This window comes from Ranitomeya imitator, chromosome 1, assembly GCF_032444005.1.
Source record: "Ranitomeya imitator isolate aRanImi1 chromosome 1, aRanImi1.pri, whole genome shotgun sequence".
Taxonomy (NCBI): Eukaryota; Metazoa; Chordata; class Amphibia; order Anura; family Dendrobatidae; genus Ranitomeya; species Ranitomeya imitator.
Genome location: NC_091282.1, coordinates 614,568,926 through 614,582,861, shown reverse-complemented (window position 1 = coordinate 614,582,861; position 13,936 = coordinate 614,568,926). Strand labels below are relative to the sequence as shown.

General features: G+C 43.8%; 1 protein-coding gene across 4 annotated transcripts in view; it reads left to right on the top strand.

The window, feature by feature from the left end:
• ASPDH (aspartate dehydrogenase domain containing) overlaps positions 1-13,936 on the top strand; it is a 205,338-nt gene that overhangs the window by 51,908 nt on the left and 139,494 nt on the right. For all 4 annotated transcript variants that reach the window (XM_069726372.1, XM_069726380.1, XM_069726356.1 and 1 more), the window contains exon 2: positions 2,346-2,412. In XM_069726372.1, coding sequence (XP_069582473.1) covers positions 2,361-2,412 — 52 coding nt within the window. In that variant the 5' untranslated portion in view covers positions 2,346-2,360. The remainder of the gene's footprint in view (positions 1-2,345; positions 2,413-13,936) is intronic.

Here is a 13,936-nt window from a genome sequence, read left to right as displayed (position 1 = left end):
TTTCTGTATGCTACCACACTATACTGTGCCCTCGCACTCACCATTTCTATATACTAGAACACTATACTGTGCCCTCGCACTGTCCCTCCTTCTAAACACTGACTTCCATATTGTGTCCTCACACTGTCCCTCCTTGTGTACACTGACCCCCATACTCTGCCCTTGCACCGTCCCTCCTTCTGTTCACTGACCCCAATAATAATAATAATCTTTATTTTTATACAGCGCTAACATATTCCGCAGCGCTTTACAGTTTGCACACATTATCATCGCTGTCCCTGATGGGGCTCACAATCTAAATTCCCTATCAGTATGTCTTTTGAAATGTGGGAGGAAACCGGAGTGCCCGGAGGAAACCCACGCAAACACGGAGAGAACATACAAACTCTTTGCAGATGTTGTCCTGGGTGGGATTAGAACCCAGGACCCCAGCGCTGCAAGGCTGCTGTGCTAACCACTGCGCCACCGTGCTGCCCCAATACTCTGCCCTCGCCTCGCACTGTCACTCCTTCTGTACACGTCCCCCATACTCTGCCCTCGCACTGTCCCCTCTTGTGTAAACTGATCTCCATACTCTGCCCACGCACTGTCCCTTCTGCTCTACACTGACTCCCATACTCTGCCTTCGCACTGTCCCTCCTTCTGTACACTTCCCCCATACTCTGCCTTCGCACTGTCTCTCCTTGTGTACACTGACCACCATACTCTACCCACGCACTGTCCCTCCTGCTCTACACTTACTCCCATACTCTGCCTTCGCACTGTCTCTCCTTGTGTACACTGACCACCATACTCTGCCCACGCACTGTCCCTCCTTCTGTACACTTCCCCCATACTCTGCCTTCGCACTGTCTCTCCTTGTGTACACTGACCACCATACTCTGCCCACGCACTGTCCCTCCTTCTGTACACTTCCCCCATACTCTGCCTTCGCACTGTCTCTCCTTGTGTACACTGACCACCATACTCTGCCCACGCACTGTCCCTCCTGCTTTACACTTACTCCCATACTCTGCCTTCGCACTGTCTCTCCTTGTGTACACTGACCACCATACTCTGCCCACGCACTGTCCCTCCTGCTCTACACTTACTCCCATACTCTGCCTTCGCACTGTCTCACCTTGTGTACACTGACCACCATACTCTGCCCACGCACTGTCCCTCCTTCTGTACACTTCCCCCATACTCTGCCTTCGCACTGTCTCTCCTTGTGTACACTGACCACCATACTCTGCCCACGCACTGTCCCTCCTTCTGTACACTTCCCCCATACTCTGCCTTCGCACTGTCTCTCCTTGTGTACACTGACCACCATACTCTGCCCACGCACTGTCCCTCCTGCTTTACACTTACTCCCATACTCTGCCTTCGCACTGTCTCTCCTTGTGTACACTGACCACCATACTCTGCCCACGCACTGTCCCTCCTGCTCTACACTTACTCCCATACTCTGCCTTCGCACTGTCTCTCCTTGTGTACACTGACCACCATACTCTGCCCACGCACTGTCCCTCCTGCTCTACACTTACTCCCATACTCTGCCTTCGCACTGTCTCTCCTTGTGTACACTGACCATCATACTCTGCCTACGCACTGTCCCTCCTTCTGAACAGTGCCCCCATACTCTGCCCTCGCATTGTCCCTCCTGCTCTACACTGACCCCATACTCTCCCCTCGCACTCTCCATCCTTGTGTCCCCCAGTGTCTCCATCCACTGTCCCCCATACTGTGCCCTCATATTATCCCTCTGCCTGGATACTGAAACCCATACTGTGGACTCTCTCTGTATACTTTCCTGTACACTGTACCCCCATAATTTCCCTCTTGTATACTGTCACGCTGGCGTCAACCCCTCACAATCTTACACCGTGACCCTAACCCTAGGCAACAGGCTTGTGGTGCTAAATGGCAAATACAGCCCTGCTTGCTCCCAGTGCTGAGTTGTGTGGCTCGGGTAGGCATCTACACCTATAAATGTATTACCTTATATTCAAATTACATAGAGAAAAGTACTGGACCCTCGTCTTAATCACTGAATTCAATTTTTTCCTTCCGTCTCTTTACCCTAATGTATAACAATTGGGTGAGTCGTTCCCACCGCGCTGTCCCCTCCCCAACCCCGGTGTATAACTTATGACCCCCGACCATGCCATCTGCCCTAGCATGTGTCAGAACAGCACACAATGAAGAGCTCACAGTGCGATCATATAATAGGAGTCACATTCGATCGGTGCTTCATGGCGGGGCCAATCATTTATACACACCTTCCCACCTGCTCGTTTTCCATCTATCTCCACCCTTCTCTGCCAAGTCTTTTCCCAGTATTTTCACACTTTTTTTTTCAGAGCCAATGATAGAAAATGTCTGAAGAGAGAAGATGGCGGATCGGTATTGTGGGCTATGGCCATGTTGGTATGTGATGTGTAAGATGTGATTATTGATAACTTGTAGTACAATTACCGATGAGCGGATCACTTGAAATTCAATATTTGATTTGTCTCAAACAAATTCACTGCAGATTGAAATAATAATAAAAAGCTTCTAATTGCCCTGAAAATATTACCACCCTAAAAAGGTCCTATAAGTTATACGGGAGGTAAATGAATCATATAGCCAAAAGAGAAACGTTATGGAAGCGTTCACTAGATGTCACATCAGATATATGGAAATCAATAAGATACGGAGAAACTGTGCTTTACATTAATAAGAAGTCACAGGAGAAACATAGAAGATATATGTATACCTCCTCTTCATGTAACAGCAACGCACAGCACGGTGTCGCCACCTAGTGGGGTCAGATGGGAAACAGTGACGACCAAAAAGGTGGAGGATAATATACACAGGTGCTTCTCACAAAATTAGAATATCATCAAAAAGTTAATTTATTTCAGTTCTTCAATACAAAAAGTGATATATTATCTATATATATCATTACAAACAGAGTGATCTATTTCAAGTGTTTATTTCTGTTAATGTTGATGATTATGGCTTAGGCTGGTTTCACACTTGCGTTTCAAAACGCATGCGTTTAAAAAAAAACGCATGGTGAAAAAACGCATGTAAATGCGTGCAAACGCTGCGTTTTTTTGACGCATGCGTTTTTGCATGTGGTGAAAAAAACGCGGCGTTTTGACGCGTTTACATGCGTTTTTTCATGCGTTTGCATTTTTTAAACGCAAGCTGAGAAATGTGTGACAGCTGCCAATCATCAAAATAAAGTAAAAAACCCACTATAAACAGAAATAGTTAGGGTTAGGGTTAGGGGTAGGGATCATAACCCTAACCCTAAAGGGATCCTAACCCTAACCCTAACCCTACCCCTAACCTTAAGCCTAAAGGGATCCTAACCCTAACCCTAACCCTAAAGGGATTAGGGTTAGGCAAAAAAAACGCTGCAAAAATTACTACATGTTGCATTTCTGTAAATGAACGCATGCAGAAAAAAAACGCATGCGTTCATAAACGCGACCAAACGCGTATACAAAAAAACGCATGCGTTTTTAATGTTAAAGATAGGGAAAAAAACGCATGCGTTTTTTTGCGGTAAAAACGCTGTAGATGAAAACGCAAGTGTGAAACCAGCCTTACTAGATGGTGGCCCGATTCTAACACATCGGGTATTCTAGGATATGCATGTCCACGTAGTATATTTATCATAGCGCTGCTGCCGCCTCCCCAGTCAGCGTCTCTCTCTCCGCGCTCGCTCCCGGCCTCTGCTTCTCTGCGCGCGCGCATACCAGGTTCAGTGCTGCGCGTGTGCACTTCTGATCTTCTGTCAGCCCTCCTCTTCGTCTCCTCTATGGTCCTGGAGGACTAGTACCTGGAGGTCGGTTCTTCTTATTGTCCTCTCTATGGTACTGAAGGTCTGTTACCTGGAAGTGCTACCCTGCCTATAGGTATTTAAACTGCTTCCTGCCGTCCCTCTGTGCCTGGTTATCATTTGTTCCTTCAGGTGTTCCTGGCTGCTCTTAGTCTCTGTGAAGTTCGTTTTCCCTCTGACTTTGGGTTTATCCTGTGTCTCTGCAGTTCCTGTCTTTCCTGGATCCTGCTAGCCTCTGCATTTCCTCAGCTCCTCCGCCAGTCCCTGTACTGCTGCAGTTTACCCATCAGTCCTGTGTCTCTGCAGTACTCTCTATAGGACTGCACTCGGGTGTCATCTGAGTGCAGCCTGATTCTTATAGCATAACACTGTGGTCCTACTATCTCCGCCTCTTCTTGGTCTTCTCCCGTCCTGGTCCTCCAGCTTCCGTGGCGATAGTCCCTCAAGGTCCTGCCCCTAACTCTCCCAGTGTAGGGGGCGGTCTATCTGGTCAGCTCATCCGTGAGGGGTTCGTCGTCGCGGTCTAGAGGGTCCACTTTCCGTTTTCCCTCTTAGAATCGTCACACTCACTATAGGACTGCACTCGGGTGACATCTGAGTGCAGCCTGATTCTTACAGCATAACAATATTGCACAGCCCACGTAGTATATTGGCCAGCCACGTAGTATATTGCCCAGCTACGTAGTATATTGCCCAGTCATGTAGTATATTTCCCAGTCACATAGTATATTGCCCAGTCACGTAGTATATTGCCCAGTGACGTATATTGCCCAGTCACGTAGTATATTGCCCAGTCACATAGTATATTGCCCAGTCACGTACTATATTGCCCAGTCACGTAGTATATTGCCCAGTCACGTAGCATATTTCCCAGTCACATAGTATATTGCCCAGTCACGTAGTATATTGCCCAGTGACGTAGTATATTGCCCAGCCACGTAGTATATTGCCCAGTGACATAGTATATTGCCCAGTCACATAGTATATTGCCCAGTCACGTAGTATATTGCCCAGTCACGTAGTATATTGCCAAGCGACGTAGTATTCAGCACAGAGCCACATAGTATATTGCCCAGTCACGTAGTATATTGCCCAGCCACATAGTATATTGCCCAGTCACGTAGTATATTGCCCAGCGACATAGTACATTGCCCAGTCACGTAGTATATTGCCCAGTCATGTAGTATATTGCCCAGTCACGTAGTATATTGCCCAGCCACGTAGTATATTGCCCAGTCACGTAGTATATTGCCCAGTCATGTAGTATATTGCCCAGTCACGTAGTATATTGCCCAGCCACGTAGTATATTGCCCAGCCACGTAGTATATTGCCCAGCCACGTAGTATATTGCCCAGCAACGTAGTATATTGCCCAGCCACGTAGTATATTGCCCAGTCACGTAGTATATTGCCCAGTCACGTAGTATATTGCCCAGCGACGTAGTATTCAGCACAGAGCCACGTAGTATATTGCCCAGCCACGTAGAATATTGCCAAGTGACGTAGTATATTGCCCAGTCACATAGTATATTGCCCAGCCACGTAGTATATTGCCCAGTCACGTGGTATATTGCCCAGCGACGTAGTATAGTGCCCAGTCACGTAGTATATTGCCCAGTCACATAGTATATTGCCCAGTCACGTAGTATATTGCCCAGTCACGTAGCATATTGCCCAGCAACGTAGTATTCAGCACAGAGCCATGTAGTATATTGCCCAGCCACGTAGTATATTGCCCAGTGACGTAGTATATTGCCCAGTGACGTAGTATATTGCCCAGCTACGTAGTATACAGCACAGAGCCACGTAGCATATTGCCCAGCCACGTAGTATATTGCCCAGCCACGTAATATATCGCCCAGCCACGTAGTATATTGCCCAGTCACGTAGTATATTGCCCAACCACGTAGTATATTGCCCAGCCACGTAGTATATTGCCCAACCACGTAGTATATTGCCCAGCCACGTAGTATATTGCCCATCGACGTAGTATATTGCCCATCAACGTAGTATATTGCCCATCGACATAGTATATTGCCCATCGACGTAGTATATTGCCCAGCCATGTAGTATATTGCCCAGCCACGTAGTATATTGCCCTGTCACGTAGTATATTGCCCAACCACGTAGTATATTGCCCAGCGATGTAGTATATTGCCCAGACACGTAGTATATTGCCCATCGACGTAGTATATTGCCCATCGACGTAGTATATTGCCCATCGACGTAGTATATTGCCCAGCCACGTAGTATATTGCCCAGCCACGTAGTATATTGCCCAGCCACGTAGTATATTGCCCAGCCACGTAGTATATTGCCCAACCACGTAGTATATTGCCCAGCGATGTAGTATATTGCCCAGACACGTAGTATATTGCCCAGTGACGTAGTATATTGCCCAGCGACATAATATATTGCCCAGTCACGTAGTATATTGCCCAACCACGTAGTATATTGCCCAGCGATGTAGTATATTGCCCAGCCATGTAGTATATTGCCCAGCCACGTAGTATATTGCCCAGTCACGTAGTATATTGCCCAACCACGTAGTATATTGCCCAGCGATGTAGTATATTGCCCAGACACGTAGTATATTGCCCAGCCACGTAGTATATTGCCCAGCGACATAATATATTGCCCATCAACGTAGTATATTGCCCATCGACGTAGTATATTGCCTATTGATGTAGTATATTGCCCAGCCATGTAGTATATTGCCCAGCCACGTAGTATATTGCCCAGTCACGTAGTATATTGCCCAACCACGTAGTATATTGCCCAGCGATGTAGTATATTGCCCAGACACGTAGTATATTGCCCAGCCACGTAGTATATTGCCCAGCCACGTAGTATATTGCCCAGCCACGTAGTATATTGCCCAGTCACGTAGTCTATTGCCCAGTCACGTAGTATATTGCCCAGTCACGTAGTATATTGCCCAGTCATGTAGTATATTGCCTGTTATGATCCGGTGACCTTGGAGCAGCATGAAAACTTTCACTGGAGTAGGTGTCAACTATACTGACCGCAAATCCTGATCTTAACACCGCAACTAGAAGTAGCCAAGGGGTGTACCTAACAAGCCCTAGACACCTCGTCACAGCCGGAGGACTAAATACCCCTAAAGATGGAAATAGGAATACTATCTTGCCTCAGAGCAGAACCCCAAAGGATAGGCAGCCCCCCACAAATATTGGCTGTATGTAGGAGAGGAAAGACACACACAGTCAGAAAACAGGATTTAGCACAAGAGGCCACTCTAGCTAAAATAGGAAAGGATACCCTTCCAAAAATATCCACAGCAGATTATACAAAAAATTCCTCCATCTAACTAAAGACGTGGAACGTATATCTGCAACTCCAGAGACTACTAAACTCAAAGCAGGAATACAATCAAAAAACAAACACACAGCTTGTGTGCCATGGAAAAAGAAACAGACACTTATCTTTGCTGAATTGGCAGCTAAGCAGGAGAAGCCAGAAAGAGATCCAACACTTCCCAAGAAACATTGACAACTGGCAAGGACTAATGAGTCCTGCAAACCTAAATACCCCAGTCAGAACTGCAATCAGCAGATACACCTGTCCAGGACTGCAGCCCAGAGACAACTGCATTACCATCTACAACCACCGGAGGGAGCCCAAAAGCAGAATTCACAACAATTGCCCAGCACAGAGCCACGTAGTCTATTGCCCAGTCACGTAGTATATTGGCCAGTCACGTAGGTATATAACACTGCCCACGCAGTATTTAGCAGTGTGTGCACCATATCCCTGTTAAAAAAAAATAATTAAAATAAAAAATAGTTATATACTCACCCCTGGGATCCAGTGAAGCTGTGTGATGCGGCCGCCATCATATCATTATATTTAGTGCAGCTGTGTTTTAAAGACATATTTGTCTTACCCCATGGGATAATGCTGTTCCACATGGAGGATGCCATTCATGCTGACTCCAGTGTTTTCCTAAGTTTACTGCGCATGTCCCAGCACATCACCACCTTGTCATAGGCTGCCAGCAAATTCTAAGGAGTGTGTGGCAATTTCATCTCGCGCATGCGCACTTCCGCAAGACCGACATCTCAGCGCCATCTTGAATGTGGCATACTAAATGAGACCGAACGTTTATTGCAGAAAAGACCATCAGGATCTCTTGGTGCGGCGCTCTCAATTCACAGCGCATCTCCAGAGCATAGAAAGCTGCCTTATCCCTAGTTCTAATGGAACAATTTTAATGAGCATTCTGCATATATTTATATTAATTCCTCTGGTTAGCAATTACTGATTCTTCTCAAAAGTAAAAGGCAATCATGCTCCTTCATTTACATTCCAAGCTGCTATTTACTAGCAATATATACAATAGGAAACTGAACGCTTTAAGGTTCTTAAAGGTATTTCAACTCACCCTGGTGTACCGGACGGCACCCTATCTGGGTTACCTCCAGTTACCTCATAGCACCCTGAGGAGAGACAAATGATTTTTCCAGACCATAACGCCTAAACCACGGTATCTATTTGGGTAAGTATACCCATTCCCTAGGGTCCAGTTTTATTCCATAGGCTAACTTCATGTAGGTTGAGCTCTAGAAAATACAAACTTCCTTTATGGTCAAATAAATATTATTGTTGGCCAACAGTCCTACACATTGTAATGAGAAGAAATATGCAAAAAAAAAATGTATGCAAAAAATTATAATTATAACAAAAAATCTTTCGTCTTCTATATGGCAATACTTCATCCCAGGTGAGTACATGGTGGCAAGAGACTTGTGACAATAAACATATTATCTAGAAAAATAGATTAAAAATATATATTAAAATTAGGACATATTAATAGATATTTCTAAAAGCACTACATCCTAAAGGATTCCGGGGCCCATACAATGTAAATCATGAGAGAACAGCTACAAGGACAACAAGAGTTAACTAATGGAGTGAATCTTAAAATGCACATTCAATTTGTTCGGTTTAAGGGTGTCTAGCTCATATATCCACTTAAATTCCCATTTTTTCAGAAGGCGTACTCTATCGCCCCCTCTTCTTTGAATCGGGATTGCATCTATTATTCTAAACCTAAGATCTTTTTCTGTATGTTTCTGTTTCAACAAAATGTTTGGAGACTGGGAGATCCAATCTTTTTTTCCTAATGCTATGTCGGTGATCATTCATTCACATTTTCAAGTCAAATGTTGTCTCACCAACATACCATAGGTTACAGGGACATTGGAGGAGATATATAACGTGGTCAGAATTACAAGTTAGATAATGTTTAATTGTGTAAACCTTATGAGTATCAGGGTGTTCAGAAATTCAACCATTTATCATAAGTACACAGTTAACACACGACAGACATGGGAAACAACCTTTTTCCCCACCCCAGTTAGTGTGGTTTGATAATCTTTCTTTAAAGAGCCAATATCCGAACTTTCTTTAAAGAGCCAATATCCGATTCAACCAAATGAGCACCAATGTTCCTATTCTTCCAGTAAGAAAAAAAGTGGTAACTCTGTAAATTCCTTTACTCCAGGTAAAGAACTCATTAACATCCCCCAATGTTTTTAATGGTACTTGCTATATCTCTACTTTTTTCTGTATAGGTCGTTGCAAAAGGTATTTTAGTCAGTCCCTTCTTTCTAGATCCACTTTTCAATAATTCCATCCTTTGCCATCCCAGGACTTCTTTTTTAGGTATATTCAATAATTCTATAGGATATCCTCTTTGTAAAAATTTCTTAACCAAAGAATCCATAACACCTTTTATCTCATCTGCCTCTTTCACAATTTGTCGTACTCTCAATATTTGACTAAGAGGAATTGATCTCACCATTTTGCGTGGATGCTGGCTATCATATACCAAGAGATTATTCCTATCTGTTTTCTTAACAAACAGGGTTGTTGTCAACTCACCATCTCTCTGTTTAACAAAAACGTCCAAAAATTGTATGTCTTTCCTAGACGATATCAAAGTGAACTTGATTGTTTGGTCAACCTCATTCAAAAATTGGTGAAATTCATCCAGTTGCTCCTGAGTGCCTGTCCATAGGAGGAAGACATTGTCTATGTAACTCCACCACACTAGTATATGTTGAAAGTGGTGGGACACATAGACAAGGTCCCCCTCCAAGACACTCATAACCAAATTTGCATAAGCGGGGGCCATATTGGCCCCCATAGCTGTACCTCATTGTTGTGAATAAAAGACGTCCCCAAACAGGAAGTAACTCCACCTCAAAATTATTTCTAACAGTCTCAATATGAACATCTTCCCCTCCACAGAGAATTCCATCAAATTCAACTTTTTCCACCGCCCATATACCACAATCATGATCTATTGATGTGTATCCCCGATACAGTCACTGCCAGCTCCACAATAACAAAAGGAACTAGCCGCCACCACCAATCGTGTATACAGGCCAACTGGATGCCCCTTACAGGCAGCGTATGGTATATACACCTATGATTCCAACATATGGAATATACATACAGTACAGACCAAAAGTTTGGACACACCTTCTCATTTAAAGATTTTTCTGTATTTTCATGACTACGAAAATTGTACATTCACACTGAAGGCATCAAAACTATGAATTAACACATGTGGAATTATATACTTAACAAAAAAGTGTTAAACAACTGAAATTATGTCTTATATTCTAGGTTTTTCAAAGTAGCCACCTTTTGCTTTGATGACTGCTTTGCACACTCTTTGCATTCTCTTGATGAGCTTCAAGAGGTAGTCACCGGGAATGGTTTTCAATTCACAAGTGTGCCCTGTCAGGTTTAATAAGTGGGATTTCTTGCCTTATAAATGGTGTTAGGACTGTCAGTTGTGTTGTTCAGAAGTCTGGTGGGTACACAGCTGATAGTCTTACTGAATAGACTGTTAGAATTTGTATTATGGCAAGAAAAAAGCAGCTAAGTAAAGAAAAACGAGTGGCCAACATTACTTTAAGAAATGAAGGTCAGTCAGTCTGAAAAATTGGGAAAACTTTCAAAGTGTCCCCAAGTGCAGTGGCAAAATCAATCAAACGCTACAAAGAAACTGGCTCACTTGAGGACCGCCCCAGGAAAGGAAGACCAAGAGTCACCTCTGCTTCTGAGGATAAGTTTTTCTGAGTCACAAGCCTCAGAAATAGCAGGTTAACAGCAGCTTAAATTAGAGACTAGGTCAATGCCACGCAGAGTCCTAGCAGCAGACACATCTCTACAACAACTGTTAAGAGGAGACTTTGTGCAGCAGGCCTTCATGGTAAAATAGTTGCTAGGAAACCACTGCTAAGGACAGGCAACAAGCAGAAGAGACTTGTTTGGGCTAAAGAACACAAGGAATGGACATTAGACCAGTGGAAATCTGTGCTTTGGTCTGATGAGTCCAAATTTGAGATCTTTGGTTCCAACCACCGTGTCTTTGTGCGATGCAGAAAAGGTGAACGGATGGACTCTACATGCCTGGTTCCCACCGTGAAGCATGGAGGAGGAGGTGTGATGGTGTGGGGGTGCTTTGCTGGTGACACTGTTGGGGATTTATTCAAAATTGAAGGCATACTGAACCAGCATGGCTACCACAGCATCTTGCAGCGCCATATGCTATTCCATCCGGTTTGCGTTTCGTTGGACCATCATTTATTTTTCAACAGGACAATGACCTCAAACACACTTCCAGACTGTGTAAGGGCTATTTGATCAAGAAGGAGAGTGATGGGTTGCTACGCCAGATGACCTGGCCTCCACAGTCACCAGACCTGAACTCTGAGCGCAGAGTGAAGGCAAAAGGGCCAACAAATGCTAAGAATTTCTGGGAACTCCTTCAAGATTGTTGGAAGACCATTCCCGGTAACTACCTCTTGAAGCTCATCAAGAGTATAGAAAGAGTGTGCAAAGCAGTTATCAAAGCAAAAGGTGGCTTCATTGAAGATCCTAGAATATAAGACATAATTTCAGTTGTTTCACACTTTGTTAAGAATTTAATTCCACATGTGTTAATTCATAGTTTTGATGCCTTCAGTGTAAATGTACAATTTTCATAGTCATGAAAATACAGAGAAATCTGTAAATGAGAAGGTGTGTCCAAACTTTTGGTCTGTACTGTATATACAGTGGGTACAGAAAGTATTCAGACCTATTTAAATTTTTCACTCTTTGTTTCATTGCAGCCATTTGGTAAATAAAAAAAAAATCATTTTTTTCTCATTAATGTATACTCTGCACCCCATCTTGACTGACAAAAACAGAAATGTAGAAATGCTTGCAAATTTAATAAAAAAGAAAAACTGAAATATCACATGGTCATAAGTATTCAGCCCCTTTGCTTAGACACTCATATTTAAGTCACATGCTGTCCATTTCCTCGTGATTCTCCTTGAGATGGTTCTACTCCTTCATTGGAGGCCAGCTGTGTTTTTTTTAATCAGATAAGTTTTTATTGACCATAACAAAACTTAGAACAGATATTACATGACAATACTCGTTTTACAATATTACAGTACATTTCCACCCCCTTTCCCTTACCCCCCACCCCATGGAGACTTTTCCCAGTGCAATCAACACTTTGTCCATTTTTTCCCCCTCCCACTCCACCATACAAATTACCATGAGTTTTACGCTACAATAGTATACAGGTCCTTCTCAAAAAATTAGCATATAGTGTTAAATTTCATTATTTACCATAATGTAATGATTACAATTAAACTTTCATATATTATAGATTCATTATCCACCAACTGAAATTTGTCAGGTCTTTTATTGTTTAAATACTGATGATTTTGGCATACAACTCCTGATAACCCAAAAAACCTGTTGCAATAAATTAGCATATTTCACCCATCCAATCAAATAAAAGTGTTTTTAATAACAAACAAAAAAACCATCAAATAATAATGTTCAGTTATGCACTCAATACTTGGTCGGGAATCCTTTGGCAGAAATGACTGCTTCAATGCGGCGTGGCATGGAGGCAATCAGCCTGTGACACTGCTGAGATGTTATGGAGGCCCAGGATGCTTCAATAGCGACCTTAAGCTTATCCAGAGTGTTGGGTCTTGCGTCTCTCAACTTTCTCTTCACAATATCCCACAGATTCTCTATGGGGTTCAGGTCAGGAGAGTTGGCAGGCCAATTGAGCACAGTAATACCATGGTCAGTAAACCATTTACCAGTGGTTTTGGCACTGTGAGCAGGTGCCAGGTCGTGCTGAAAAATGAAATCTTCATCTCCATAAAGCATTTCAGCCGATGGAAGCATGAAGTGCTCCAAAATCTCCTGATAGCTAGCTGCATTGACCCTGCCCTTGATGAAACACAGTGGACCAACACCAGCAGCTGACATGGCACCGCACACCATCACTGACTGTGGGTACTTGACACTGGACTTCAGGCATTTTGGCATTTCCTTCTCCCCAGTCTTCCTCCAGACTCTGGCACCTTGATTTCCGAATGACATGCAAAATTTGCTTTCATCAGAAAAAAGTACTTGGGACCACTTAGCAACAGTCCAGTGCTGCTTCTCTGTAGCCCAGGTCAGGCGCCTCTGCCGCTGTTTATGGTTCAAAAGTGGCTTTACCTGGGGAATGCGGCACCTGTAGCCCATTTCCTGCACACGCCTGTGCATGGTGGCTCTGGATGTTTCCACACCAGACTCAGTCCACTGCTTCCTCAGGTTCCCCAAGGTCTGGAATCGGTCCTTCTCCACAATCTTCCTCAGGGTCCGGTCTCCTCTTCTCGTTGTACAGCGTTTTCTGCCACATTGTTTCCTTCCAACAGACTTACCATTGAGGTGCCTTGATACAGCACTCTGGGAACAGCCTATTTGTTGAGAAATTTCTTTCTGGGTCTTACCCTCTTGCTTGAGGGTGTCAATGATGGCCTTCTTGACATCTGTCAGGTCGCTAGTCTTACCCATGATGGGGGTTTTGAGTAATGAACCAGGCAGGGAGTTTATAAAAGCCTCAGGTATCTTTTGCATGTGTTTAGAGTTAATTAGTTGATTCAGAAGATTAGGGTAATAGGTCGTTTAGAGAACCTTTTCTTGATATGCTAATTTATTGAGACAGGTTTTTTGGGTTATCAGGAGTTGTATGCCAAAATCATCAGTATTTAAACAATAAAAGACCTGACAAAT